This window comes from Haemaphysalis longicornis, unplaced genomic scaffold (genome assembly GCF_048455015.1).
Source record: "Haemaphysalis longicornis isolate Haplotype H1 unplaced genomic scaffold, Haemaphysalis longicornis Haplotype H1 scaffold_5, whole genome shotgun sequence".
Taxonomy (NCBI): Eukaryota; Metazoa; Arthropoda; class Arachnida; order Ixodida; family Ixodidae; genus Haemaphysalis; species Haemaphysalis longicornis.
Genome location: NW_027526385.1, coordinates 11,169,039 through 11,196,153, shown reverse-complemented (window position 1 = coordinate 11,196,153; position 27,115 = coordinate 11,169,039). Strand labels below are relative to the sequence as shown.

At 48.2% G+C, this 27,115-nt stretch overlaps 1 protein-coding gene across 1 annotated transcript; it reads left to right on the top strand.

The window, feature by feature from the left end:
* The first annotated feature begins 1,880 nt into the window (after positions 1-1,880).
* LOC144139043 (uncharacterized) lies at positions 1,881-27,115 on the top strand. The gene is made up of 5 exons (XM_077671532.1): positions 1,881-2,020; positions 14,504-14,551; positions 14,674-14,712; positions 23,280-23,436; positions 27,033-27,115. The coding sequence occupies exons 1-5, from the start codon at positions 1,928-1,930 to the stop codon at positions 27,086-27,088; spliced, it is 393 nt and encodes a 130-aa protein (XP_077527658.1). The 5' UTR covers positions 1,881-1,927; the 3' UTR covers positions 27,089-27,115.

Below are 27,115 nucleotides of genomic sequence, written 5' to 3'. Positions count from 1 at the left end.
AAGCCCTGAGACAGCGGGAGAGGCGTTAATAGCCTTAACACTTTCGCTGCAACCAATCCCAACCACAGCCATATCAGATTCTAAAACCGCAGTTCGAAATTTCGCTGCTGCTTAATCTCCAAAGCAGCACTGAAAATTTTCCAACCAGTTGTGCGTTTCCTGTAGAACTGGCCTGGACACCGGGGCACGTTGGCTTTGACGAGAATGAGGCGCCTCACGAAATGGCCAGAGGCTTCGTCTTCCGGGCGGAAGCTAGCCTATATACTAACCATCGACCAAGTCAGCAAAGGACCGACTAGCATCTTACACACATCACAGAAGATTACCGCCTCTCCCGGCTGGTCCTGCCAACAAACGCCTTCCAAAACCCTCCAAGCCTCTTCTTATACGGTACTCTGGCCAATCTATCCCACATATAATAGGCCTGCCTTCACAACGGCTTTCCCTTATCACATCAGAGGAGCAGTGGGAGGAGGCACTGCGCAGCCCGGACCCAGGCGTGCAAAGCACGCTGGTCACCCGAGTTACGACGTCGCCGCCCGGCTCATATGTGGCGTCGCATATGTGCCCAGCACGCTGTTTATATGCCGGCTCCAAGCAGTTTTGTTTCTAATATCGCGCAGCGGGGCAGAACGCCGTGTTGTTGTGAACAAAAATCTAAGACAAAAATTTATTCCCGTTGTGGTTGACAATACCTGTTGGAACCTGCTTGCGTGATTTCATGGAAATGAATCAATTGATCCCACAGGTAATGGGTGCACGTTAAAACAGTACTATTTGAGATCACTCTATACAGAGCAGTCCTCGATGAATGAAATATTTCGGCTTGAGAAATAAGATAATACATTCAAGCAGCGTAGCTTCACCCGGCTACCGAGTTTGAGCAGACCTAGGTTATACCGGTGTAGGGTTTAAGCTGTTGTATGTTAGCACTATAAAATGCTATGACAATGCACATGCAAGGAGTGCATGCTCAGAACAGCGGATGCACAAAGTGAGCTGTAGACAAGTAGTATGGAACCATTGCTTCTATTACAAAACCTAGTATTTTTTTATTTATTGTTTTCAAAATTATGCTGTCCATCTCATACAACAGGTTGTGATACACTAATTTGCTACGTTGGTTTTCAATCGGTCCGGGCTCATTTTCGCCAGAACTAGGACGATTGGGACGTAGCTCAAAACTGGGCAGGATATGCTGATGCGACATATTTGGGCAGCAACGACCATGCTTTTGAGGTCTGGTTTGTGGAATTGTGAGATGGGCAAGATAAGGTCTGATAAAAGGATTAAATTTCTTGCCACAAGAATAAAGTTCTGGTACAGATTTCGCAGTTACGTTAGCCTACGAGGTGGACTTATTTAGATATGGGAGGCCGCTCTGCAAACATTAAGAAATAAGACGTTTCTTGCCAGGTGTGGCATCACTGTTAGAAAGTGCCTCTTTATTTGCACATACTTTCTTGATCCCTACACCAGAGATATTGCCCTGCACCTTAAAATCACGCAGAGAACGGACAGTGTTGTGAATATGAAGCGAGTAATGGACAAGCGCCGTTGTACCGCCTACAATACGTACTGCTGTGTAAACTTGTGGTTGTATAGACATTTCATAACGTAATCTAAAATTGGTCTTTTCCGGGCATTATCTACAATGTCTGATTTTATAAAGACAGACCCTAAAAATTGTCAAATGTCTTGACTGAGTGGTTATGAAAAATGCCACTGCATACAGACGCAGATGGCTTATTATACGTTTGTTGCGGTTGTTGATGATGATAAACTTTACGCATTTGGGCTCTAGGATTCTTAGCTTAGTTTTGTTCTTGAAGGAGAATAATTAAAAAAAGCTTGTGATGTTTTTCAACCACTAGACAGCGGTGTAGTAGGCAGATTACAGGCGTTTTTGGAGGATCTCTTACAATATATGAGCCTTCGACTTCTGATGCGGGATCAAGCGCCAAAAGGATGTAACGCCAAACTTACTGTTACAATTCCTGAAGATTTGAGTATGCAGAATGTAAGTGTTGTTTAACTTACCCATACAATCTCATACCGTTGGCAAACACTTTAAATGCAAGATTAGTGGTTTGAAATGCAAAATCTGACAGCCGCCCTAACTTTAGTCATATATCTTTAAAGGGTCGCTATACCACTATCATATATTTGCATATTTTCTTTGAGTACTTTAAATACCTTTTGCACCCTCTCGATTGGGATTCAGACGGGTGTTAATTTATGTATTCGTAGAAACTTGCTTCACTGTTGGCTCCCCTTAAACTAGTAGTCGATGCACTTTTTTGTTGAGTTATATGCATTTTCACTAACTACGTATTTTAACATAATGTTCCTTGTCAAAGAAGCTTGTGATCCGCTTTGTGTAAAATAGCTGCTGATGAGTGTTGTGACTTTCCGGTGAAAAGGATACTCCAATAAATTAATGCGTGCATAAATATACTGACTTCCAAAACACGCAGGTAAAGGTAAGTGCAGCAGCCCGATGATGTGGTTTGTTCCAGCTTAAAACAGATTAACTCGGCGTTAGATGTATGCAAAGTCTGAACAAAATATTTTGCCATAATAAACGTCAGCTTTTGTAATTCATGCAGAATTCAGTAAAGATACAAATATGGCGGTTCAATTATGGAGACTAAGAAATAACTCACTTATGTTAGTAGTGGCATTTTTAACGCCGTAAATAAACCAATGCTGGCTATAGATCACAAATCTACCGCTCTTGATGGTCGCAAGTTCGGCGAGTGTGTAACCTACGATTATTTGCTTACACGCCGTTTTTTCGGAATATAGTACGGCGCAAAATGCCCAAAAGTTTTTCAATTCACAAAAGCGGATACGGAATTCATTGGCCGCTCGGATTATGTAGTACATATAACACTTATTGTCCACAGTTGCGCAATCTACATTTTTTTCTTTAGTTTGACAAGTGACGTAGTTACAAATGAAGACGAGCAGAACGGTGGGAAGTTAGAATTTGGAATCACCGCGGAATATATTAGGATACTGTTCTAATCAGAGCTAAGGGACGTTATTTCACCCCAACCAACACTAGCAGTCCATTCATTGTAGTCAGTGGATATGAAGTTGGCTTGTGGTTGAATGCTTAAAGGAGCCATGAAGAGAAAATATAGCTTCGTTAATTTTGAAAGAACTAGGATTCAGTATCTCACTCAGTTCCATTACAGCCACAAAAGAAGTTTTTAACGAAAAAAAGCAAGGAGTATGTAAGAACTTTCAAATTTTGCGCCAGAGTGACGTGTTATGAGCAAGAATGACGTCATACGGGCCAACAATAAAACATAATTTTCAGTGTGTTAACTGCCCGTTAGCATTCAAGTGATGCGGTCAAATGGAACTAGAGGCCCCAGTACAGACGTCCAGTCATGTGTCGTCGCGACAGGTCAGTTCAGTTAGGCGGCCGCCAATCACACAAACAAGGTTCCGTGACGTCATAGAAAAGTTGAGGGAAATTGGCTAGGGGGTTGCGACTGCTTCACACGTTTTCTTTAATATCTCCGTTATTTGTACGAAGATTGCGATGATATTGGTATTGTAAGGGCCTTGGTTACTCGGTGAGGTAAGGCGTTTATTTTACGACTAAGCCGTCTCGGAACACCGGACCAGCAACCAACGATGATGATGATCAGTCTCGTAGAAGACGAAGCGTTCCTCGATGTGTTTGGTGATGGGGATAATGGAGCAGTGAAATAAATGATTTTCTAAGCTTCGGAGCTTCGCGCTCACACTTATTCCCCCCCGCCCGTCAAGGCGGCCTCCCGGCCGCAATCACACGGAAGGACGACGATGGAACGGCTTGAGCCGAGACACGTGCACAATCTCGGTGCCACGGCATCGGCGGTCGGCAGGTGGAATTTACGGGGGTTATGCGGAAGTTGACCGGTGAGGTTTTCTCTAGAACGGTGTACAGTCCAAGGAAACGGTGAAGGAATGTTTCGCAAAGTCCAGGAACCCGGAAAGAAGTCCATAACAAAACTTCATCGCCAGGTTGGAAATCAACAGTCCGGTGAGATGCGTTGTAGCGCTCTGTCCTGTCCTGCTGACACTCAGTAGTGCGGTCACGGGCAAGCTGGCGGCAATACTTCACGCGAGGGATGAACTGTTCAGTGCTTGGAGCAGAACGTGATACAGGGGCGCTAAAGAAACAGGTGTCTAGTGGCGAGGACGGTTGGCGGCCGTATACGAGGAAGAATGGGGAATAACCGGTGGTGCGTTGGGTAGCCGTATTGTAAGCGAATGTTACGAAAGGGAGTAGGTGGTCCCAATTGCTGTGATCAGGTGCAATGTACATTGAAAGCATGTCAGAAAGCGTGCGATGAAATCTTTCAGTAAGTCCATTAGTTTGAGGGTGATATCCGGTGGTCAATTTGTGAACAGTTCGTGAGGCATGCAGGACTTCTGCAACGATGTTCGAGAGAAACGTTCTCCCCCGGTCACTTAGCAGGACACGAGGGGCGCCATGCCGCAAGACGATGCGGTGCAAAAAGAAGCTAGCGACCTCTTCGGCACATCCAGTACGCAAGGGAGCCGTTTCAGAATAGCGTGTCAGATGGTCCACAGCTGTGATGATCCAGCGGTAACCGGTAGGAGTTCTAGGTAGCGGCCCGTACAAATCAATCCCAACAATCTCAAAAAGCTCAGCGGGGAACGAGATAGGTTGTAGCTGTCCAGCCGGAGGTGATGTAGGGCGCTTGCGACGCTGGCAGGAGGTACAGTACGCGACGTACTTGGATACGCTTGTGGACATGCCAGGCCAAAAGAAACGGGCTCGGATGCGGTCATACGTTTTCTGATATCCGAGGTGGCCAGCGGTCGCATCGTCATGAAAGGCCTCCAAACTGTTCTGCTGCAGTGCCCGGGGTACAACGGGAACCCACTTTTCTCCAGTAGGATGGTAATTTTGACGATGAACACGCCATCAACAACCCGAAATTTTGTTTGCTGGCGGCGCAAGCGACTGTTTGGAGGCTGTGTTTTACCACTCAGTCTGTCGACTATGCTTTGACAATAGTGGTCTTCTTGTTGGAGCTTTTTAAGCTCAAAGCGTTCACCGACCGCAATGGAGCCGACAGGCGCAAGCGGCAACGCTTTTGCCGGCGGCGTTACGCAAGCAGTATGTGAAGGCGATAGCGGGCAGCGCGATAGCGCATCTGCATCGAGGTGTTTCTTGCCCGACTTGTATGTGACAGATAAGTCGTATTTTTGTAAACGAAGAGTCCACCGTCCAAGGCGTCTAGTAAGGTTCTTTAAAGTCGATAACCAGCAGAGTGCGTGATGGTCGGTTACAATGGTGAAATGGCGGCCGTATAAATATGGCCGAAATTTCTGGACAGCCCAAACGACGGCAAGACATTCCTGTTCTGTGATGCTGTAGTTTTTTTATGCGGGCGTGAGAGAGCGACTGGCATACGCAACAGGCCGCTCTCTTGATTGGTCATCCCGTTGGAGGAGAACGGCGCCAATGCCGGTCCCACTGGCGTCGGTATGGAGAAGTGCGGGTCTTGTCTCATCGAAGTGGCACAACACTGGGCGACAAGTAAGCGCACCTTTAAGAGCGTGAAAAGCTTTTTCACAGTCGTCGGACCAGGTGAAGGGAACGTCGGATTGCAGAAGCCTGTTGAGAGGTGAAGCAATGGTGGAAAAACCGGGAATAAAACGGCGAAAGTAAGAGGCAAGGCCGAGGAAACTGCGGAGGGCTTTTTGTTGTAGCGGTCGAGGAAAATTGAGCACAGCTGTTATTTTGTCAGGGTCTGGTTGGATGCCTTCTTTTCTGACCACATGACGGAGGACTTTGATTGTTTGGCTGGCAAAACGGCATTTCTTTGTGTTGAGCTGAAGTCCAGCATTTGCTAAACATGTAAGTACTTCATTCAAGCGCTCAAGATGTTGAAGAAAAGACGATGAGAAAATCACAACATCATCCAAATAACATAAACATGTCCTCCATTTGAGTCCACGCAGGACTGTATCCATGAGACGCTGAAAAGTAGCTGGGGCATTACATAACCCAAAAGGCATAACATTGAATTCATGAAGTCCGCCCGGGGTGGAAAAAGCGGTTTTTTCTTTGTCAGATTTATGCATCGGGATTTGCCAATAGCCGGATCGGAGGTCAATGCTCGAGAAATATTCCGCACCTTGTAAACAGTCCAAAGCATCATCTATTCGGGGCATGGGGTATACATATTTTCGGGTAATTTTGTTTAGTGCACGATAATCAACGCAGAAACGCACTGATCTGTCTTTTTTACGAACCAAAACGACGGGCGACGACCACGGGCTAACAGAAGGGCGAATGATGTTGCGTTCAAGCATGTCCGAAACGTGGTCCTCGATGATCTTTCGTTCAGACGAAGATACACGATACGGACGGCGGCGGATGATACGAGAGCCATCCGTGTCAATGCGGTGTGCTGTTGCGGAAACCTGCCCCAGCTTCGACGAAGACAAGTCAAAACAAGCTGCGTGTTTTTCAAGCAAAGCAAGGAGGGACTGTGCCTCTTTAGGGCTGAGGTCAGAGCTAATGGTTGCGACTAGAGCGGCCGATGACGATGCAGGATCCGAAAGGCGCAGCCTGCTGACGACGAGCAAATGGGCATAACAGACATGACCTGGCTGTCAGCTGCAGCAGTAGCAATAGCAGCACGTTTGGGGAGCAAGATCGGCTCTGAAATGACGTTCGTTGCAGCAAGTACCGCTGACCCATTCGAAAACCGAACGAGGCAGGTGGGAATGACGAGTCCTTTATGAAGGAAGGACCCTGCAGGAATGGCTAAAATGTCACCATCTTGAATCCTATCTGAGCACATTGTCATTAGTGTCTCTTGCACAGGGAGCAAAACTTGATCAGCTTGTGCCACCAACCGAGGTGGCTCCTCATCATCAACGCTGGAGAAGTGGGTAGCCGTGCGTTCGACAGCCGGTAAACTGCAGAAAATGACAGCGGACGCCGAAGATAGAACGTCCCACCCCAGAATCAATTGGTGTGCACACGGAGTAAGCACTGCACAGGGAACGTGATGACGGCTTCCATCTATGAATACTCGAACTGTACACTGCGCTGAGGGTTGCAGTACGGCTCCGTTAGCATTGCACAGTGAAGGACCAGTGTAAGGAGTTTTAACCTTACGGAGACGGGAACACAAATCTGCATGAATAACCGAAACACTTGCACCAGTATCCACAAGAGCATTAACAAAAATTCCTTCCACTAGCACAGATAAAAAGTTTGATGGTCGTTGAGGAGGACTTGAGCACTTTCCGAGCGACGCAGTTTCACCTCCGAAAACTGCAGGCGCTAGTTTTCCGAGCGGTTGTCGGTAACGTGGGAAGCCGGGTAAAGAGGAGACACGGACCGTCGATACGGTGAGGGTGATCGGCGGCGGGAGGGACGATCGGTCTGGGGCGGTTCAAACGAGGGAGAGGGTGGCGATGAGCGTCGCGGGGTTGAATCATTGACACGACGTCGTGAACTGTAAGGATAACCGAAATCTCGTTCAAACGGTGCGTACCCTCTTCGTTCATCTTGCATACGGCGTCGGCAGAAGCGGGATATGTGGCCTCGGATCCCGCAGTAATAGCAGACGGGTCGGTCGCTCGAGAAAGCCTGGCGAGGGGTTCGCACGTTGGTGTAGTACCCAGCACCTCCACCACTTGTAAGGGCCTTGGTTGATCGGTGAGGTAAGGCGTTTATTTTACGACTAAGCAGTCTCGGAACACCGGACCAGCAACCAACGATGATGATGATCAGTCTCGTAGAAGACGAAGCGTTCCTCGATGTGTTTGGTGATGGGGATAATGGAGCAGTGAAATGAATGATTTTCTACGCTTCGGAGCTCCGCGCTCACAGTATCATTGTTATCGGGACGAAGCTGTCTTTCTAATAAACCCAACTTGTATTTTGTCTTCATGGCTCCTTTAACATCGAATAGCACCGCATCCGCGTAGTCACCATGTTTTCTTTGGCAGACCAGTCAAGGCACCCTTTACAATACTGCAAGGCTGTTCAGGGGCCCTTTTTACTGCAAAGCAGTATATGTCTAACCCCCCCCCCCCCCAGTTTTCATTCCGGTGTCATCGATTTACTCGGCGCCGCTCCAGGGCTCCTCCTCACCACATCTGACACCTCAATCGCAACTATGTTCCCCCGCGCCTCCACCGATGCCCCTTTGCCATGTAATTTCAACATCTAAATAACAGCACAACCGGCATTTCATTGGTAGCGGCATGAAGCCAAGCTGTCCGCGCACACCCCTTTTATATACCCGTAAACCGTGCACGCATAAACCGGCAACAGGTGATGGCACATACTCAGGCGTGAAAGACACCGGCGGATACGTCGCTCGGAAGGCCTTCCAAGCTCAAAAAGAAATATGGGCTCAAACGACGTTCGAACTGGGGAAGTTTCACTTCTGCCTGGAGGAATTCACAGCTACTTGGCGAAGTGAATTTGAGTGGAAACTGCACCGCCGTGTTTTGGTCGTTTTAGGGGGCAGCACTTTGGGAGCCGTTACCTGGGCTTCGCGGGAGCGGCGTCTGTTAAAGTCCGCGTAACCGAGTGAGCGAAGCAGCAGCGACGGAAGAAAGAAAACGGAGAGGAGCGTCTATCGAAGGGTGAAATGGAGTACGACACGTGTGGCTACAACATCATCTCTCTCCCTGCTTTTCCCTCACACATGTTTCATGTGTCGCCACCAAGGAGCGCACTTCACCAGACTCTAGTCCCAGACGCTGTTCCATTCTCCGGTAATCCAAGCCATGTTACATTTGCGCGGAGGTTCAAACAGGATATGCAACAACATGCTTGCTGCTCCCTTGTGTGGGGTTAATCCGAAGCACGTGAAATTGGCGCGGGAGGTTCAAACACGATTTGCAACATGCTCGCCGGCGGCGGCGGCGCACAGCGAGGTAACAGCAGAGTAGCGCATGCTGCCGTACGTTCGCGGATCACGCGAACACTTCCTGAGACGCAGCAGAAATGCGCCGTGACCGAGAAGACTGCAGCTCGCGCTGCGCACAAATGTCGTGTTAGGGAGTGCAGTAATTGTCAGTGCATTTTTAGCGCGCATCTGTGTTTCTGTTTACTATTTGCAAATGTCTTATAACCGCATACCACCGTTATCTGCCGCCTGTGCAACTTGAAAAAGGGGCATCGGTGGAGGCGCGGGGGAAAATAGTTGCGAAAGACGTGTCAGCTGTGGTGAGGAGGAGCCCTGGAGCGGCGCCGAGTAAATCTATGACACCGGAATGATTGATTGATTGTAGGGTTTAACGCACCGACGCAACGCAGGCGATGAGGCGCGCCGTAGTGGAGGGCTCCGGATTGATTTTGACCACCTGAGGATCTTTAACGTGCGCCGAAATCTCGTACACACGGGCGTTTTTGCTTTTCGCCTCCATCAGAAAAGCGGCCGCCGCGGCCGGGAATCGAGCCCGCGACCTCGTGCTCAGCAGCGCAACGCCTTAGCCACTGAGCCAGCGCGGCGGGTGACACCGGAATGAAAACTGGGGGGGGGGTTAGACATATACTGCTTTGCAGTAAAAGGCTGAAAGCTCCTTGAAAATGATTTTCCCACCGAAGATTTGACAGCTTGGTGAACGTCGTATTTGATGAAGCTTGTAGAGTGGAATGGTGTCCATCTTTTATAAACTACAGTACCGCGTAGTCTTTTGTAAAGGGTGTTTTTGTACGGTTAAGGAGCAGCCATAGTAAGGGGAGTAAAAACATACCAGTGCCTCGAAATAGCGGCTAGTCTAGAAGCAAACACAGCCGTAATTTTGCATACTGAATACTTATTAAACACAGTTAACAAGAGCAGTAGAAAAGAAGTCGTCTTTTGACTTTCTCCTGGATTTAAAGGGAGCCATGGACGCGTTTAAAGGTAGGAGGCTTATTGAGGCTTAGTAAAGGTTACTACAGCAAACTTGTGCTCCCCCAACAACTAAAAAAGTGCACAGGTGGCAAAGTAGCAGTCAACAAAGTGACGTGTGCAGGCGAGTGTCGGCGAATCGGATCCCACGGCGTCGGCTTCGCGGGCATTTATCTTCCGGCGCGGATGTTTCTCGAACAGTCGAATAACATCGACAACACTGTACATCAAAAAAGACTACTCTAGGGCGAAACATTCTCTTTATAAAATGTGATAACCCGTACGGCATAAGAAAGAAAATTGAAGACTTTGTACTCAATGTGAAAGCTGTCGGCAGTGTAGAGCAGTGATTCGCCTTGACGGGCTGTAGCGCCGTTATGCGCTCACTGGTACCACTCAGTGCAATTCCAATTTCCCGCCGTCGGAGTACTTGCGCGCCCCCTGCTTCAAGCTACGATAGTGGGAGTTCAGTTCCTTTTGTGCTTGCTTTTCCGCCCGCACGTGCCGGCGTTGCACTGCCACTCTTTTTTTGCTTGCTGTCATAAAAATCAACCCGACGAGCGTTCGGAACTAAATTAGCGCGGGCGTTTCCGGTTAGTACGTATATCTTGCCTTCAATGTACCTAGTTTTCTTTCCACTAAACAACGATGAGATGTATGACAAGCGCCAGCGGTTGACGACTTTGTAACGCTTATGACTATATAAAGCGATTGGCATTCGAGAGAGAGAGAGAGAGATAGATAGAGAGAGAGAGAGAGAGAGAGAGAGATAGATAGATAGATAGATAGAGAGAGAGAGAGAGAGAGAGAGAGAGAGAGAGAGAGAGAGAGAGAGAGAGAGAGAGAGAGAGAGAGAGAGAGAGAGAGAGAGAGGGAGCAGGGAGGGAGGGAGGGATGGAGGGAGGGAGGGGGGGAGGGAGGGAGGGAGAGAAACTTTTATTGAGTGACGGGGGTTAGGGAAGCGTGGTGGCTCCCGGTTGGAATTCGGCGGCCACGATGGCAGCTCGTTCTACCAAGGTGATCTGAACGCCCGGGTCGGAGCTATCCAGTGCACCCTCCCATTGCTCGAAGCCTCTCGGTTACGCCGCGACGACAGCGGCTACGACGGAACGCCATTTGGCTCTACTTCGGTCCAGCTAACGAGCTACGACGACAAGGCGCTGCCCTGAAGGGCCCTGAACGTAAAACTCGGGCGCGAAACAAACGCCAAAGCGATCGTACGTGACTGTAGAGCACACGCGCATGGCCTGAAACAACTGCCTGCAAAAATCGCTGTGCGTGCAAACATCGCTCGCAGCTGTCCAGTTGAGCGGCCACGAATGGCAATAGCAGGGTGAAATCGGTAGATATGTCACAACACAGTAAATGCGGACATCTCATTTGCGTATTTACTATGTGCTGCACCGTCAACGCCATCATAAGCAGAATGTGGTAGTATCTCGAGCTGGACGCCCCGATGAAAGCAATCATTTTCACGTCGCTCTATTCAGTACATCACAGCCCGGCATCTGTCGGTGGGCTGAATTCTGGCTCATTGTTGCATAATATTGCTGATGACAACGTGACTTGTAGGATAGGGAGCACACAGCTAGTGGCGGAAAACTTCGCCCATGATTCTTCAGGAGACGGACCAGTGCCGTCTTGCCGCCGTTTCGACGGCGAGGGCTCAACACGGCGGCTTCACCCGTGAGCTGGCTCAGGGCAGAACACAATGAGAAGCCGAGCGGTTATAGCGGGACGCTGCAGTTCATTTAATTAATTCGCCACGGTAATGCATCACGCGGGTAGCATCTACGTTGAGAGAAAAAAACTTGGGCGCCAAAGAAACGCCGAAGCGACCGCAGCGCAGACATACAATGCCATTTGGTGAAAATATCAAGGAAATGACGTAAAGGTGTTTGACGCATTTGTCAGTGATGTTATGACGTAGACGTGATGTCCGGAAAGAGCATGGCTTGAGAGTATGTGCTTGGAAACACCTCTTTTTTATTTTAGGGAAGCAGTACGCGCCCGACGAAGCAGGAAGCAGGGAAAACCTCGTGGCGCCAGTTTTTTTGCACGTGGGATGAGGGCAGCACCTGTGTCCATAGTAGGCGCCACAGAATTGATGCCGCTGACTTCGTACACTGCCAGTCGCTGAACAGTTAAGATGGGAAAACTGCCGAACATGGTGATTCAACTGTAACTAGAAGTGTGATATTTAAACAGGAGAAATAAAATTCGCACTCAAAAAAAAAAATCAATGAAATTGTCTTCCACGCAGTGGAAGTAACAAAGTCCGGCGAAACCATGAAAGTAATGAATTGACCGAAATTCCCCGCCGTCGAAAAAAAATGGCGGCGGCTGAGCTCGGCTAGGCCAGTTATGCAAGCGAGAGCAGTCTAACCACTGTTTGGCAACCGAACGATTTGGCTTGCCGAACGTTTAGCACTGAGAGCACTCACTACCGCTGTTTCGTCAGTTTCCATAGGCGTAGTTGAAATCGAAGGTGAAGCGTCAGTTGCCCCCTTTAAGGCTCGGCGTTATCGTCTTTCTAGATTCTTTGCCGATGATTTGGACGCCGAAGTTTCCGTTCTTCACTCGTTTTAGCCAGCGGCTTTGCGCGATCGTACTCACCTTTCCGCCTTAAGCCTTTGGTGGACACAACAAAAGAACAAAAGTTATCCTTTGGACAACATCCTAGGCTATTACTATTCATCGCTTCTTAATTATAAAAAAAACAAATCCAAAAGCTAAGACCTGTTTCCTTGCAAAGAGAAAAGTGGGACCCGTATGTCCCACTGTACAGTTGCGTCCCTTTGCTCAAGTGGGGCCCATATGTCCTGCTGCCCACTAGGCGCAGATACTTCTTTTCGAGGGGTGGTGCGAATACACTCCAACACGGGGGTCGTTGCACACATTAAGTGTACAGCTAGAGTGGACTTCTTTTTTGGTGGTTGAGCACTGGCGGCATCGCCACTAATTGAAGCTCTGATTCATGGGCACAGGCATGCTAACTGTCTATGTATCCTAGTGAAGTTCTTCAAGTGAAGGTGCGTCTTCAGCAGGGAGATATTTCTTCTTATTTTTATACAGAACTAACATCGGTGGGGTATGAACCGCCCCCGTTCTGTCGCGAAGCGAATCAAGATGCACAGCTTTGTCACTCATTAGCAAGCTGAGCGACTTCTGCATGATGCTCCGACGTAGCTTGCCGCTTTCGCCTGTGGTACCGCGGAGACAATTCGTCGAGCCAGATTGACCTTCTTCACGGCGCAGCCGCACTCTCCTTCGTTCTAGCTTACGCTGGCCTCAGTTGTTCACTGTCCCTTCTTCACGCCGCAGCAGCGTGGAGGTAGAGGGAAGGGCGGCACTGGAAGGGTGGCACTCGCCGCGGCGGTAAGTCATGTGGCATCACTTCAAGGTCGATCTCTGACGCACGGAGAAACCCGCTCGACAAGGCCAATTCGCGTTCGCCATAAAAGACCTTTGAGTTAAGTATGGGGCAGGCATTCTGCTGCCGAGCACAAGCATGGCGATTTGATACTCAGGTGTGGAGGCTTTTCCGGCTGCGAGCAACCAGAACCTACGTGCATAATGCAATTTCGCAGCACGTTGAAGATCTCCAGAAGATCTCGCGTAATCCTTAGGCTTCCGCAAACCCCATCTTGATCTCCGTAACGTGTACCCCTGGAATATTCATCGGCCATAATGGTACGAAAATGGCAAATGAGTATAAAAAAGGACAAGGTAGTCACCCACTTTCACATAAACATGGCGCTGTTGACATTTCCAAAGTGAGTAATTGCTGAATACGAATACATGAAATCTGGCTGACAGGGGCCAAGTGCCATAAGATGCATACCTTCGTCACGCCCAATGTTGTTTCTATCTTCCGCACTTTCCCCCAGTGAGGGACATTCTGTAGAACCCATGATCGAAAACCGCTAAGACGACCATAACAACGCCTTTACCAACGAAAATTTCAATAGAGAATGTTATTAACGCTCAAAGCTTTGGCGCTCGGTGCAGTGGTTTCGCGGTGGTGAAGCCGGACGCGGCGATGTCCGCATAACCTACGCGAGCGAACGAGGAGCTCCAGGTAGAAAAAAAACGGAGGAGTAACTTCTGGAGAGAGCGAAAGCGGCCCGCGCTGCTAAGGAATCAACTCCCATCTCACTCCTTACCACTCACACCTTCGCCATGCGTCGCCGCCGAGGAGCGTCCTCCCCCTCATGCGCTCGTCGTGCGCTCCTGCCCTGTTTGTGGCTCATCTGAAAAACTTGACACTTGCGCGGTAGGTTCAAAAACGATTTGCCACATGCTTAGCGGCAGCGAAAGGCTGATAAATAACTGAAGAGTAGTGCGCGCCGGCGTGCGTTAGCAGATCCCACGATCACTTCCTGAGACGCAGCAGATATGCGCAATGACCGAGAAGACTGCGCTTCCCTCTGTGCGCGAATTTCGCATTTGCACGTGATTTTTGGTAGCTTCGTGAAGACTGTAAATCTGGTTTTTTCTTGCGGTACTGTTCAGAATCTCACCGATATTTGTTGTGAACTGTATAGTTTTGGCACAGGAATGACGTATAACTGTGCTGACTATTTTTGCCCTTGCAGTGTGTAACATTAATGAATGGCTTCTGCGATCTCCGTATTCCATTCAAAGTAAGTACCAGTAAAACGTCACAATAGGTTTTTTTCTTAAACGCCCTAATTAGCAACAGATTTTAAAACTCTTGTGGTTGTGGTGTACTAAAAGATATTTTTGTTATTTCTTGCGCGTACAGCTTAAGGCAAGGGTGGGCCTTTTCTTCGAGTCTCTTGCGGTAAGTAGGAGATCACTGCTAAGACTCTCCTGCAGTAAGCAAAACAAGCTAAACGTCCCGGAAACCCACCATGGTAGCTCAGTGGCTAAGTCTTTGTGGTGTTTGAGCACGAGGACGCGGGCTCGATTGCCGGTCGCGGCGGCCGCTTTTCTGATGGAGGCGAAAAGTAAAAACGCTCTTGTGTTCGAGATTCCGGCGCACGGTAAAGATCCCTAGGTGGTCAAAATTAATCTGGAGCCCTCCTCTATGCACGCCTCATCTCCTGTGTAGCGTCGGTGCATTAAAACTTATAATGAATAAATCAAGCATCGCTGAAGGGCTACAGTAACGTGAAAGTATTTGTTTATTATGCGCCACGTGTTTAAAGCGACTCATAGACTATATAAAACAGATAAAATCTAATAGATACAATGGAGCTTACTTCGCTGCAGATGTCGAAAGATGATAGCCTTGTGCCGCCCCTCACACGTAAACGCATCTCTTATTTTTCCACCCCACCACTCACGTCCTTCTTCTGCCCTCTCGCTCCTCACTCGATATAAAAGGTGCACCTTTGCTCAAATCAATTAAAATTTCCCGCGATCCAGGGCTCACGCGCCATTTATTGGAACCTTTTATTACTTTTAGCCTTCTTGGAATGGCGCCAGAAGTCCTATAGGCCTCGTGGGGGCCTTCGAAGAAAATAGCCTTTTCAATTTGTGAGAGAAAACATTGTTTTGAATGCGTATTTTGTAGCTATGGCAAAAGTCAAGCAGGTAAGAAAGAAAGAAAGAAAAAAAGAAAGAAAGTAAGAAAGAAAGAAGAAAAGGAAAGAAAGAAAGAAAGAAACAAGGAAAGAAAGAGATAAAGAAAGAAAGATTGAATTTTGGGGTTTTAGTACCCCAATCAAAGCTATCGAAAGACGAGCAACTTCGATATTCGTGCGGATTAAGAAGTGTTGTCGCTTCAATTTTTTAAATTACGGTGCCTCAATTTTTTATATCGATGCGGATGGGGGAAATTTTGTTGAACCTTGAACCTAAGAGTGAATAGAGTGGCTGATTGGTGCCCGAATGCGTAAAGGCAAGGCAAAACTGAAAAAGATCCTAGGCGAGACAATTTACGCCTGTTGGTGGATCTTCTTTTTCCGTATAACAATAAATATATACATACATACTAAATCAGATGATACAGACGGAGTTTCTTGTGACATGCTTTGTGCAACACGAGAAATTTGAGTTACTTTCTTGCTATTGACACACATCAACCTCATTGATTGATTTTAGAGTTTGGCGCCGAAACTGCAGAGGTTCTGAGGCTCGCCGTAGTGAACGGCTGGGGAATAACTTGGGCCACCTGGAGAGCGTTAATATGCATCGAAATCTCGAACACACCGGTGTTTTTGCTTTCCGTCTCCATCAGAAAAGCGGCCGCCGCGGTCAGGAATTGATGCCATGACCTTGGGCTCAGCAGCACAACGCCATATCTTATGAGCCACGGTGGCGGGTGCATACGTCATCATCGGTGTCCCGTATCATACTTTAGTTGGTAAAAAAATTTTTTGCCGAAAATGGTATAGAAATCTGGGTAGTTAGCCTCAGGTATATTCATATGGAATGCAATCAGCAAAGCCACGCGATATAGCAGAAATCGCAATACAGAATAACCCAGAATAACCATGGAAAAAACCTTTGCAATAAAAATAGTCTCGTAAATATTTGGAATAGATACCATCGAGGGTCGCTAAAGGGGTGCCTATATTCCCTGAAGAACATAGAGGGTAATGACCCTTCGGCCCCGTTAAATCTTATTATTTCGAATTGAGGTTTTGTCTGACGAAATCAAGAGTTATTTATTTCGGCAATCATTTCCCCCCAAAACTGCTCATCTTAAAACATTGGACGTAGCAGGAGCGGCGGAATCTTCCAGGCAAACATTTTTACAATAATTTTTCAATTAAACGTGACGAGCAGCACTTACCTGCACCGCCAGAAACTTCTGGTCTCTAGGGCAGAAATCACCAAGTCGTCACTTGGGCATCGGGCCGGGAGAATTACACCCATTTCTCTGCGATATTAAGTTTTCTACTACTTTTAGCCCACTTCAAAGTGATTAAGACACGCTTTGGAGCGTGCATACCGCGTACAAAAAAGAATAATGGCGATGCCCACAAAATGAGTCACGTGCCTCGAAGTGGACATTGTGCGATGCACCCAGAATCCACGCAACAGTATGAAATCGGGGTTGCAAGGCATACGAAAGAGGGGTGCGATTTAATAATTCAAGAACTTTATTGCAGTGAACTGACGCACGGTTACAATGATGATCATGTATCAAAATTAAACGTTACGCTAAATGGTAATGCCATGTAATGACAGAAAACAGTACAAAGTTCAAACACCACTTTTAAAGACGATAGTCTTTCTTGGGCTACTTAAACCCAGAAATTTTGGTCGTCTGTCTGTATGTGTGTCTGTCTGTCTGTCTGTCCCTCTGTCTGTCTATGACTCGATTCAGCCACCCGGCCAAAGTAAAATTGATACTGCGCAATAGTCTTATATACTCAGAGCCACATGTAAACGTCTAATCGCGGTTTATATGTTTATACTTGTCAACTTTGTTGAACCAGAACACGACATTACGCAAATATAAGACAGGAAATTAGTACACAAGGTATATTTACAGTGTTCCTTTATTAAAAAATTCATGGATGCTTGGTTTTTCGATAGCAAATGATATTCTACATCTACTGCAGAAAACCGCCGCTTCCTGGCGGCATATGAGAAATCACGCGGCAACAGGAGGAGGAGGATAAACTTTATTGGGAGCATCGTAATGTGGTGTGGGGCCCTCATTCCAGGACTCCATTGGAGACCCCTGCCGCTACGGCCCTTTCCACCAGCCTAAGCTGGGAATCGAGACCGGAGCTGGACAGCTCCTTCTCCCACTGCTCACGGGAAGGGTGCGCGATTCTTGGAATTTTGGGGTTTGCTGAACACTCCCATACCATATGGTACAGGGTGCCCGGGGAAGCGCAAAATTTGCACAGCTGGAAGTACTGAGTGGGATGGAGCAAGTGAAGTTTTGACGGATGAGGAAACGTATTTGTTTGGAGGAGCCGGAGGCAGTGCTCCTGCTCTTTGGTTAGGGATGCATGACCGGGGGGATATATCATTCTTTGGCACTTATAGTACCCCGTTATGTCCTGATACGTAACCAAAGGACGCGCAGTCTCTAACCTACACCCTCGTGTCGCCTGGCGGGATAGATATCGGGCGATGTCATGGGCGGTCGTGTTGCCCTTGAGGGTTGAGTGGGCTGGCGTCCAAATAATCTTTACTTTTCTTTCGAGTGGCTTTTGCAGCAGGATGTTCAGAGCCGTTTTGGAAATTCTACCACGAAGGAAGTTTCGGCAAGCCTGTTGCGAGTCCGTAATAACGGTATCCGCATTTGTCTGGGAGATGGCCAGAGCAATGGCCGCTTCCTCTGCCTGGGCAGTGGTTGTGAAGGGCAAGGTGATGCTGGTGAGGTGGTTCTCTGCTGAAGTAACCACGGCGGTCATGGCTCCCCTTCTGGCGTAGTCGGCGGCGTCGGTGTAAACCGTGCGGTCTCGGTCCCTGTGTTGTTTGTCGAGAGTGCGCGCTCTTGATTCTCTTCTCCCGGCGTGGTGAGTAGGGTCCATTTTGCGGGGTATAGGTGCAACGTCAATGTTTATTCTTATTTTTGGAGGTACGTCGCGTACTTGCTGGGATCTTTCTTCGGGGGACGCCATTCCCAGTCTGGTGAGGAGACTCCTCCCGCATGGCGTCGTGCTTAGTCGCAGACGCTGGCTGGCGAGGTGGGCCTCGACTAGTTCGGCGGCCGTGTTATGTAGGCCCAATTTCAGAAGCCTGTCGGTCGAGGTACTAATAGGGAGCCTCAGAGCATGCTTATAGGCTTTCCGGATCATGGTGTCAATCTTGGCCAAGTCGCCCTTGCTTAATATAGCATAGGGAATGGCGTAGGTAATGCGTGAGATGACGAAGGCCTCTACCAGACGAAGGGTGTCCGCCTCCTTCATTCCCCTCGCTTTGGTGGTTATTCTTCGGAGCATGTGGGTAATTTGTCCCGTTGTGTGATTGAGCCGGTTAAGAAGAATGGTGTTTGAGCAGTCCTCTTGAAAAGTCATACCGAGGACTTTGATGTGAGGTGACGGTAGGATGGTATGGCCGTCCAGGGTGATCTGGATGCCGGGATCTTGGACTTTTTTCCTTCTTCTCTTCCCGACCATAAGAAGTTCGGACTTGTGTGGTGAGCAGGAAAGCCCGCACGTCCTTGCGTAGTCACTCACAGAATCAGCGGCCAGCTGGAGACGGTCCTGCATCTCGCCTACCGAACCCTTGCCTGTCCACACTGTAATATCATCGGCATATAAGCCGTGGTGCAGATCCGGGATGGCCCCCAGGATGGTAGGTAGGCCTATAAGGGCTATGTTAAAAAGTAGGGGAGATAAAACCGCTCCTTGTGGTGTGCCTCTGCTACCCACGTCAATGGGACCGGAGGACAAGTCACCAAGCCTGAGGATGGCTTTTCTATTTGATAAAAAATCTCGGACGTAATTGTAAGTCCGTGTTCCGCAGTCAAGGCTGTTCAGGTTGGTCAGAATCGCTTGGTGAGTGACGTTATCGAAAGCCCCTTTCAGGTCCAAGGCCAGGATGGCTTTCGGAGTGTGGCGGTTGGCTTGGCCCATTACATCTTCTTTTATCTGCAGGAGGATGTCCTGGGTTGAAAGGTGACGGCGGAAACCAAACATGGTTGATGGCATCTTGTTTGTTTCTTCCAGGTAGGATTGAAGTCTTTCGAGGATGATATGCTCGAGTAGCTTCCCCACACAAGAGGTGAGGGAGATCGGGCGGAGGTTTTCGATATCTGGTTTTTTCCCCGTTTTCGGAATTACATGGACCTCGGCCGTCTTCCACTCCGCGGGGAGCGTACCGTCCCTCCAACAAGTATTCATAAATGCGGTTAGCGCAATCACCGAGGACGTATCAAGATTCGCCAATGCCTTGTTTGTTATTTGATCTGGTCCGGGAGTGGTGTTCCTGCGAATTTTTGCAAGTGCTGCCTTAACCTCGAAGATTTGAATGTCGTTGTCCAAATTGGGGTTGGGCTGTCCTGTGTAGTTCGGGAAGGGTGGCGTGGAAGATTTTGGTGTATATCTTGTTTGAAGTTCTTGAAGGAGGTCGTCCTGCGTACCGGGGAATGAGTGCATAACAGTGGCCATTACTCTGGCGGACTCACCCTTGCTTTTTGTCGGGTCTATAAGGTACCTCAACAACCTCCATGTCTTGGAGGTACTGAGAGTCCCCCTTAACTCGTCACAGAGTGAGAGCCAATTTTCTCGACTGAGCTGCTCTGCGTACCGGGCCGCTTCTTCAGTAAGCAAGGCAATGCGTCTCTTTAATTTCCGGTTATGTCGCTGTCGCTTCCAACGACGAATGAGACTCCTCCGGGCCTCCCACATGTGGAGTAGCCTAGGATCGACGTGCGGTATTTGCGTCGTGAGTTGAACCTTCTTCGTCGTGGCTTTAATGTCCGCCCTGACTTCGCTGGCCCATTCCTCTATACTTTCAATTTCTTTCGGAGACTGAGTCTCTCGACGCTCTCTAAATTTTCTCCAGTCTGTGAGTTTCGCTTCCCCGACATAAGCACTGTAATTGTCCGCAAGGATTACGGTGGAGATTATGTCGTGGTCACTGCCCAGGTTCTCTCCAGTGTTACACCATCGAACTTGGTTAATGTTTCGAATGAGCGTGAGGTCGGTGCACGTATCTCTGGTCACGCTGTTGCCCGTTCTCGTAGGTACCGACGGGTCAGTCACTAGCGTGAGATCCGCCTCCTCGATGGCGAGATTGAGTTCTGTACCCCTGCCATTCGTGTAGCCATAGCCCCACAGGGGGTGTGCGGCATTAAAGTCCCCGACCACAATGAGCGGGTTACCTGCCGATTTGGTGACCGCCTGTTTAATAATAGAATGGATTTCAGACGTCCTGTGCTTTGGTCTGCAGTACATGTTTAGTATAAAAAGACTGTTGGCCTTCCCCGCGTTTCTCGGTATCAGTTCTGACAAGATTCCTACTTGCTCTTGCTGAATTAAGGAGTGTTGAATCGCAGTTATGCTTCTCCGTATGAGGGTGCTTGAATTATGTCTTTCGGTGTCCCCGTGTGTAACATAGCCCGGTAGCTTTGCTGGCGCGTTTGTCTCTTGAAGTGCAACGACATCAGGCATTCCGCAGCCGGACCCCATGTACTGCATTAGAGAAGTGATTTTGGGTTTTATGCTCCTGCAGTTCCACTGCCATAGTATTAGCTCCTCCCTCTTCTTGCGTTCATTTGCCATGGTTGGCGATGTCGGAGTTGTCCTGAGTTTCTTGCAGTGATGGTCGCGCGTACGGCTTATCTCGACGCGAATGTCTGGTCAAAGACTGCACACCTGGGCTTTCTAAGGCTTCTACGCGACTGGTTATAGCGGCGTTTGACTGTTGAAGCTGGGCTGCGGTAGCCGCTAGGGCGGCCACCTGTTGTGTCAGTGCTCTTATCTGCGCCGAAACCTCCGCTGTGAGGTTAGCTACTTGTTCTTTTATCATCTCGCCAACCATTTTGGTGATTGCCTCTGAGGATTGCTTAATTTCTTCTCTCATGTCTGATTTTAGCTGCTGAATTTCTGCTGAGTTTTGAACGTGTCCTTTGTTCTCGTCCACTTTGCGGCGTTTCTCAGGCGCACCCAAGTGGTTTTGAGTTTCTGCAGACTGGGTTACTGAAGTCTTTAAGGACACAAATTCTTTTTTTAACTTCTGAAGTTCGGCTTCCAGCTTAGAGCACTCAGCTTTAATCCTATCATTTTCAGCTTGTATCTGGTTACATTTCGTACACGCGGAGTTAAACAACGAAAGGTTCCACTAGCTAGGTTCCACTTTCTGCTTGGAACGCACGTGGAGCACGGCCACGCGGCGCTATAAACTTTCTAGTCGGCCACCTCCATTCACGCGCGTCTCCACCGTACTGCAGCGCTGGCATTCAGGAACCGGGCATGTAGCAGTGGAACGCGGTAAATTCAAATCGCCTTGCGCAAACCTTTAGTGTGTTTACCTTGGAATGAGCGCGAGCTGCGCGACGGTACAGGAACAGCATGAGAGGTGAGCGGGAAAGCAAAGGGGGGCATTTACTTGGCAAATGTCTACAAAGACTATCGTCTTTTGACGACATTTGCAACAAAAAGAGCAGATACGCGGCCATTTTTTGGGCACATGACCACCTGCTTCTTTTCTTTCAAATGTGCCGTCACCAGGGTTATTCCTGGTTTACTACATGTGTTACTCCCACCCGGAATATAATCTTTGCAGGAATGAACAATAACTCCTAAATCCTAGCATCTTGTTGCTCTGTCTGTAACGTCGATGTTTGCATGCGTCATCAAGGCGTGTTACTTCTACTGCTTGCACTCATGCGACGCAGTATCAAGAAAACTGGGTTCTGTAACGTTGACTCAAGAAATGGGGAGTTCGTACTGTCCTCCAGGTGGCTAGACTGAAGGTTTTATGGGTATGGCGAAGATGGTGCACGTCCCAAGGGGTTGAAAACGCTGCCTTCTGAGATTTTCTCCGATTCTTGAACGTTCTTGTATGCTGGAGTGTGCGGGGCGTTAGCGTTGTCTGCATCTGCTATTTACGACTTTCCTGATCTGCGTCTTATTTTAAACATTTTAATAAAGTAACTTGTGATCCCAAAATTCGATCGGCAGGAGGTTGGACATGTGACTCTCGGTCCAAGACAAAGCCTTCGCGGAAGTCGCTGTGTCTTCATGGGTAGGCTCAAACTAGGCAGCCACTTCCGCGCCGATGCTGTGAGCAGACGTTCTTGGAACGCTCCAGGTGCTGGCGGGAGGTTATCTGGATGCGTTGGTACAGTTTTAAAAAGCTCAAACAAGGATTCACAAGTCTGGCAGGAATATGCACTCGAAATCATTGAAGAGGGGTTCTATGCGCGTTTCTTCAGGAGCTTCCGCAACTTTAATTTCGACATGATTTTTTTTGCGTTTCCTAATGCCCACTATCCGTGAAAAGAATTTATACCCCTCCGTTTAACAACTCTATAAAATTCACTGCCCTGCTTAGGGTAACACCTATAACTCAGTAAGTTCCGTCTGGTAGCCGGGGGAGCTCGAAATTGACACTGCTGGCTTCCTTGGTACCATGAACAGAAGGGGCGTTACTTGTAACGTTTATGGCACCTTCCAGTTGGGTCACTGGTTTGCTCATGATGTATATGACTGCAGTGCAGGGAAGCAGGAGAGGGACCGAGGAGCGCATCTTGCGGCTAAAAATAGACTGTAATGGGCGAAAAACACTCCTAGACGGAATCTATTCGTGTGTTATTAAAAACTACACGAAGCTGTGTTGTTCATTTATCATAAAAAACGGGGATGATTATTCTTTTGATACCCCATTTTTGGTTAACTTTTGTGTCGTTTGTATACGTCACGCGGCTCCATGAAAAACGAATGCGTACTAATACATTAACACCGTTCTTTTCCCATGCCTGCGTCGTAGTGTTTTCTGAAAAGAGTTCCAATGATCAACTTGCCTGAATTACTGAAGGAAATAACCTGCTTTGCTGTGAAGCAAACGTTGAACGCTGTTGCTCGAGAACCTAGGACGCCGGCGATCGTGTTGTTTTCTCTGAAAGTGGTGAAGCTGCTGCTAAACTGTAAGTATGAGTTCCAAATGTTTTTGTAATTTCAAAATGTCTTACAGCCAATAATATATGTTACACGCTTTACTTATAAATGTGCGTATAAGTAATTTTCGCAAACTGCTTAGCCACAGTACATCACTGTTGACTCGCGTATTTATATTTCTTAAAACACACGAATTTGAGGTGGGGAATGTCTAATGCATATTTAGCAATCCTTTACGTATGTAAGGGGTTCTTCTTTCAGTCTAGCGCGCCTTGCTCTCGAATAACTGTTAGGCCACGCGTGAATCAGCTCAGGCTACAGTAGCAATACGGCTTTTTATGCTTGCAATTCTTGTGTCCACATGTGCCCGGGTTTGTTGTGTTGTCATTAATTTATCAATACTTGCTTCTCGGCGAACCACCCTGCAATGAGAAGGGCAGTCTGCAGCGCGTGTCTAACTACCACCGCAATCATTGATGCTAGCACGAGTGCTTCCGTCCGGGGGTTGGCGACGAGAAACACAGCCTACCGTCTGTACAAAGTGACTCGATGATCATCTCGCCGACGTATTGTGTGAGTACAGTTTTAAGCAGAAGCTGAAAACTGGCATGGTGTAGCGTAGTTCGACAGCATCACTTCTAAAACCTAGCTGCTCTTTTCGTGTGCTTTAAGATAGTATCGTGAGCCCTTTAGATGCTACGTAGATTTGGGTGCTTTGAGTCCCGATTACGTGTGCGTGTGTACGCGGCGCGGTGCCCGTATGCTTCCGTTTGGGCGTCGTGTCACAGGCCCCTCAACGTACTGAAACCGAGTTGCCAGAAGTAACGCTCACTCCGCTCAGGCACCAGGAAAACTTAGCTATCAGGGAATAACATCCCCTCACATTCCTGCTATCCTCTCCTAATTCCTGTAACATTTTTCCATGGAAGCATTCACAGCGGCAAGAAAACAGGCAGTCACGTAATGCCTGCTGTCATCCAGGTATTGTGCGAACATTTTGCGTTAGGCGAACTGTGCGTAGACCGGACGCATTGTAGGGTGGTTGCATGCTGTGATGCGGCATGAAGCTGTTTCCAGGTGTTGCATAGCTATTATATGAAGGTATTTGTTTAGGACAGTAATAAAGGTGGCAGGTTGTGTACTGTGAGAAATAAGATCATAGTGCTGCTGGGAGAACATCAGGTGGTACACGCCGCGCGGAGCGGCGATAATTCACTGTTGTGTACTGCGAGATTCCCGACAAGGTGTAGCTTTTAGAACTTTGCCTTTAAAATAGAAACGTAGGCCCACTGGCTTTCGAGCGTGAATATTCTCAGTCTCTACACAAGTTCGTGACCGATATGCGATCGGGAGCATTCAACTGGTGCGTTCGCCAATGCTTGTGCTTAGTCACGATGATCCGTGCTAGAAAACGTGTCCTGCAGCATGTTGGCGGAAGTCGGTCCAGGTCGTCAAAGTGGCCTTATGATTCTTGTACCAAGCACGAGCGCCGTCTTCCAACGCGAAGTTGACATTCCTCAGACTGAGCGCATCGTCCCACTGCTTGAAAGTGGCAACGACCTGGAAGTGCGCCATTCAGTCTTCAACGTCCTCGATGACATCACCGTGGATTGTAATGAGTTTGCGAGGCTGGTGAATCGTCACTTGGGATGGGGTCATAACAGGATCGCGGGGGCCCGAAGGGTTGGGGAGTCGGAAAAAAAACGCCCGGGAATTCAGGAGAGAAACCAAGCCGTCTCCGACTGCTCCGATGGACCGGGGTGTCAATGCGACACGGCCTTTCTGGGATGGCGGCGGGCAGGAATCCAGGAATTAGAAAACCCGGCTCCTCCACTATTGTTGCTTCCTAGAAAACGGAGATGTAGACAGCAGGGTGGTGATGCACCTGTTTATTAGGCGTGACGCTTAACAAAGAAAGGCCAGGCAGCAAGGGTGTTCAGATGGCGGGTCTAAGCGGAGATGGCTGACTCGCTCTGGCACGAGACAAGGGCGCTCGACCCTCGTAAATGCCCACGAAAGATATCGTCCTGGTATTTACGCTACAATACTTTTCGCAATTTTTATCCCTTTACGGCCGCAACTTATTGAACTGCAACACGCATTACGATGCTTTTGTTTTAATGACCTTCAAACCTTTAAGGGTCCATCCATGAAGTGAAATTGCAACATAGTTCAATTTGCGCATGAACTGACATTTGGTAACCCACTCAGCTCAATTTCAGCAAACAAAAACCTGTTTAAAATTGAAAAAATTGGGGAGCTTGGCGCTAGTGACGCGAACACTGGGGAAACAGGGAAGCTATCGGCCCCCTAGCTTATTCTTGATACGGCTAAGTTCATGCGTGGTTATGCTTGGAGGCTCGGCCACGTGTTCAACGTGGTTACGCTTCGAAATTCAGTAAAGTTTTCTGAGTGGTGCCTCTATTAGGCCCCAAATGAGCAATGGGCACTTGGACATTAAAGTGTATATAAGGTACGCGTGCCCCCACCTACTTTGCCGTGAAGCTCCTTTAGTAGCGGAGGTGGTCGTGGTTCGAGCGTGATCTGAAATTTTTGAACTCGTTCGGTGGCCACCGTTAGGTTTGTGTGGACTGGCGTGTATGACGCTAATTAATAAAATTGATTAACTTCATTGCTTCTCGGCCTTTTGCCTTCTTTTATTTTGGCATTAATCGCTTTCTCTCCACTGTCAAAACTGCTCTACTCGTCACAACAAGCGATACAGCGAACCACCCCACGACGCCTTTCCAAAGCCCTGCTTGCACCAGTTGTATTGTGCTTCCGACAGGTGCGCCACGAGTGCCGCCCGAGCCCGGCGAGGCAAAGCTATGGCAAAGCGGTGCCGGCGCGCGTGGTGACGTCATCGCCCGGCGAGGTTTTCCGGCCCACGTTCACCAGCCCAACCACCAGCTTAAACAGCATCGCTGCTAGAACGCAAAACAAAACAATAACAAACGTACGAATTTCGCGATACAAGAAACCACAAGTAAGGCAAGTTGAGGGAACAGTGATGTATTAGACAAGACGCAAAAGGCTAATTATCACTACAAAACTAGCGTTTAAGTGATACTACCAAACAGAACTAGAGAACCCACTACAATTATTCAGTTGTGTCTCTTGGCGTTGGTTTTGTGCAGCGGTCACCAATAGCACAAACAAGATTCTGCGATGTGATAGCCACCTCGAAAAAAAGTGGCTGGGAAATCACCGTTGCTTCGTTTGTTTTGGGTAATATCTAGATAATTTGTTTCATGTTTGCGATGCAATGTGAGCCACAGTTATCGCGTCACAGCTGTCCTCTAATGAACCAAACTGTATTCTGTCGTCATTTCCCATTTAATTATCACCGTAAACAACTTCAGGCCGCCGTATTCTTGGAAATTTCCCATAAAGTTTCATTGGGCACAGGAATTCTAGAGTACGGCTTGAGGCTTGTAAAATGAAAAAGAAAATAAGCAGGAAATAAATACTAGAGAATATAAGTGGGTGTATGAATAACACTTGGACTGGTTAAAAATCAGGGAACAATTGAGTAAAAGCAAGCACTGTAAAAACAGAAAAGGTACAAGAAAGGGAATGATTTATCCAAATCAAGCGTGATCTCCTCGTGTCTTTTTTGTTGCAGGTGACCCACATACTCCCATACTGCGTACTTCGGAAAGAAGCCTGGCCAGCAAATAGACCTCTACTGTCTAATGACTATGGTGG

Excerpts from the sequence above, each read along its gene's own strand:
- LOC144139043 (XM_077671532.1), top strand. The coding sequence starts at position 1,928 with ATGAGCCTTCGACTTCTGATGCGGGATCAAGCGCCAAAAGGATGTAAC. Across the intron at positions 14,552-14,673 it reads ATCTCCGTATTCCATTCAAA|CTTAAGGCAAGGGTGGGCCT; the intron begins GTAAGTACCAGT and ends TTGCGCGTACAG. Across the intron at positions 23,437-27,032 it reads GGTGAAGCTGCTGCTAAACT|GTGACCCACATACTCCCATA; the intron begins GTAAGTATGAGT and ends TTTTTGTTGCAG.